Here is a 2802-nt window from a genome sequence, read left to right on the forward strand (position 1 = left end):
CAAGAAAGTACATAGTAAAAGAGAGGAATTAATTTTTGCTTCACACTTCATTAGCTAATAAAATTGCAAATAAAAAATAAGAAAAGTCTAGGGGACCAGCAACTTTATCAAATTCTGGCCAGTATGTAACCAACAAAGAAGAGTGAGCCATTGGATGAAATCTCATACTATTCTCACACCATTAAAAGCCTCATTGATGGCTATTTGATGACTATAAATCCCAAAAGTTGCTGGCCCCTAGCATTCCTCTAAAAAATATATATATAAAACAGACAATCTGGTGTATAAGCATTTCGCGTTAACGTAGAATCCAGAAAGAGTCACACCAGGGTGTAATGTAATGTAGGCTACCTAACCTGATAATTATATTAGGTTGGAGTACACAGAGTTATTCTAATGCAAATTAACAATCACTTCTTCTTGCTCTTATCTCTATTGTTGGAGAAGATTGAGGCCAAACCAAATAGGTTAGCAGAATGAACATTAAGAGCAGGACTAACAACTCTAACACTGTTGTTACCATAAGATCCATGATGATGATGATGATGAGTCTTATTATTCAGTGGAGGCTTTTGATGATAAATGTTTGTTGGAGCAACAATAGATTGAGAAGAAGAAGAAGAATGTTTGTGTGAATTTTGCTTATTAGTACCTGCTTCCTTTGACAATGGATTCCTCTTGGTGGTGTTGGATGATGATCCAGTTGAATTGCTTCTTGATAGAAGTGGCAAAGCACACAAACTTCTTCTGTATCCATTCCCACAACTGCTACTTCTCTTGAAGTTCCAAAAGGACTTTGAATCATTGTTATTATTATTGTTCATGTATTTTCCTTCTTTTGATGAACCTTCTTTCTTCAAGTTCCTACTACTAGTAGAGCTAGAACAATGGTGATTATGATCATGATTATGATTATGATTATGATTAACAGTAACACATGATTGTGGAGGCAATGGAGGAGGGTGTTGTGGTGCTAATTGGTGATGACCCTTTTGATGAATGATGTTGTTGTTCTTCTTTGGTCCCTTGATTTCAGTGGGAATGATCCTTCCACCTGAGAAAAACTCATCCGCTGGAAAAGACTCAACAAGCTCAAAACTTTCAGTGACACAGAAATCAAAATCATTGCTTGATTCCAAATCAGAAGTTGTTGATCCAAAGGGGTGCTGCTCAACAGGTATCACATCAGATTGTGAGAAGTCATGTGAGAATGAGATTCTTGGACTCATTGATGAGTTTGAAGAAACCCCACAATTCTCTGAGCAAAGTTCAATTGCCATGTATGTTTAATCCAATTTTTTTTTTGTGGGAAACAAACTCTTGTATGGGAATTGAAGCCTATAATGGCAAAATCTAAGACAAGAAAATGAGGAACTTTCAGCAGTAAAAAAAAAAAAAAAAGAAGAAGGATTTAAATGGGGCCAAAAAAAAGTTACATATTAGAGGACTAGTCAATTTTGGTTTGTAGAAATAAACCTAAGCAAGTAATGAAAGCATATGAAAGAAGGATACTACATATTATGAAAGGTCTCAAAAAAGAGAGAATACCATAAAGGAGATGTGAATTATTATGAAAGGTAACAAATCAAGTATGCAGCTGCAACTTTATTTATTCTCAGTGGTCCAAAGTGGACAAAATTGGATCAGAGAGAAGGTGTGAGAAATTATATGCCTTCATTCTACCGTCTTGTTTCAAGGGATAGCTAACCAAACAGTAAAGACTTTTTATTTGTTAATTTGAATCTGCATCGTTGTAAATTATGTGGAAGAATAATAACAAAAAAGAGGTTAATTAGTTGTGGAATAAGGGACGTGTGGAGAGTGTTGTTGTTTGTTGAGAGTTTGATAAATGATAAGGATTAAGCACCTAATTAAATGTATCTAAATGCCGGCTTAGGTGTAGGGTTGGTAACTAGTTTTAAACAAATCGAAATTAAGCACCATTAGATACTATTAAGATTAATTAATTAATAGATTTATGCACCTTTAATAGATTCGTGGCAGTAGCAACCGTACTATCATTTGGTATTCAAAGACACAAAAAGATTATTGTTATTTTAGGATATTTTTTAATTTAGTAGTTATTATTATTGTTATTATTATTAACGAAGAAAGAGAGAGAAAGAGAAAGAGAGAGAGAGAGAGCATTTGTGTTACTAATGGCGTGTGCGTACTGTTATATATCAGTGTCATGTAAACATCTAGGACCATATATATAATGTGTTTAATTTTTTATTTTTAATATATTTAGTAGTTTCAATAGATCAAATCAAATAAAAAAAAAAGGTAAAATATTTTTTTTATGAAATTTGTTAAAAATTTTAAAAAATCTCTAAATTTTATTTTTGTTTCAATAATTTTTTATTTATATCATGACAGCTAAATTTTAAAAAAGTTTAAGACTAATCCAGTAATAATGTATGACAATTATCTCTGATGGAAAAGTATAAGGTACCAATATATTATCTGTCAACTTATTACCAATAATAATTAATTATTATATTTTAAATACATGTATAAAAAGACACATCCAAAAAATATATCTATAAAGATACTTAGCTTCTATTAGACACAGTCATAAAAAAAAATATTTTTATTAGACACATCCACAAAGACACTTCCATTAAACATAGTTATAAACAAGAGTTAGAAGAAGTTGATAGAAATATTGTTGGTAACGTAGCGAAATTGATCTCTGATTTATTTGTATTAATAGTTATTCTTATAAAATAGTTATTAAATTTGTCCTAAGTTTCTTAAAAAATTAGTCGTCAAGAGTATATTTGATACAAATCGAAAATT

General features: G+C 31.2%; 1 protein-coding gene across 1 annotated transcript; it reads right to left on the reverse strand.

Moving 5' to 3' along the window:
* Positions 1–281: 281 nt before the first annotated feature.
* LOC107635720 (membrane-associated kinase regulator) lies at positions 282–1648 on the reverse strand. The gene has a single exon (XM_016339276.3). It carries the CDS (start codon positions 1278–1280, stop codon positions 411–413), a length of 870 nt encoding a protein of 289 aa, XP_016194762.1. The 5' UTR covers positions 1281–1648; the 3' UTR covers positions 282–410.
* Between the last annotated feature and the right edge of the window lie 1154 nt (positions 1649–2802).

Source organism: Arachis ipaensis, chromosome B4 (assembly GCF_059453495.1).
Source record: "Arachis ipaensis isolate K30076 ecotype BB chromosome B4, ASM5945349v1, whole genome shotgun sequence".
Lineage (NCBI taxonomy): Eukaryota > Viridiplantae > Streptophyta > Magnoliopsida > Fabales > Fabaceae > Arachis > Arachis ipaensis.

Coding starts and splice junctions, on each gene's coding strand:
- LOC107635720 (XM_016339276.3), bottom strand. CDS start 1,280: ATGGCAATTGAACTTTGCTCAGAGAATTGTGGGGTTTCTTCAAACTCA.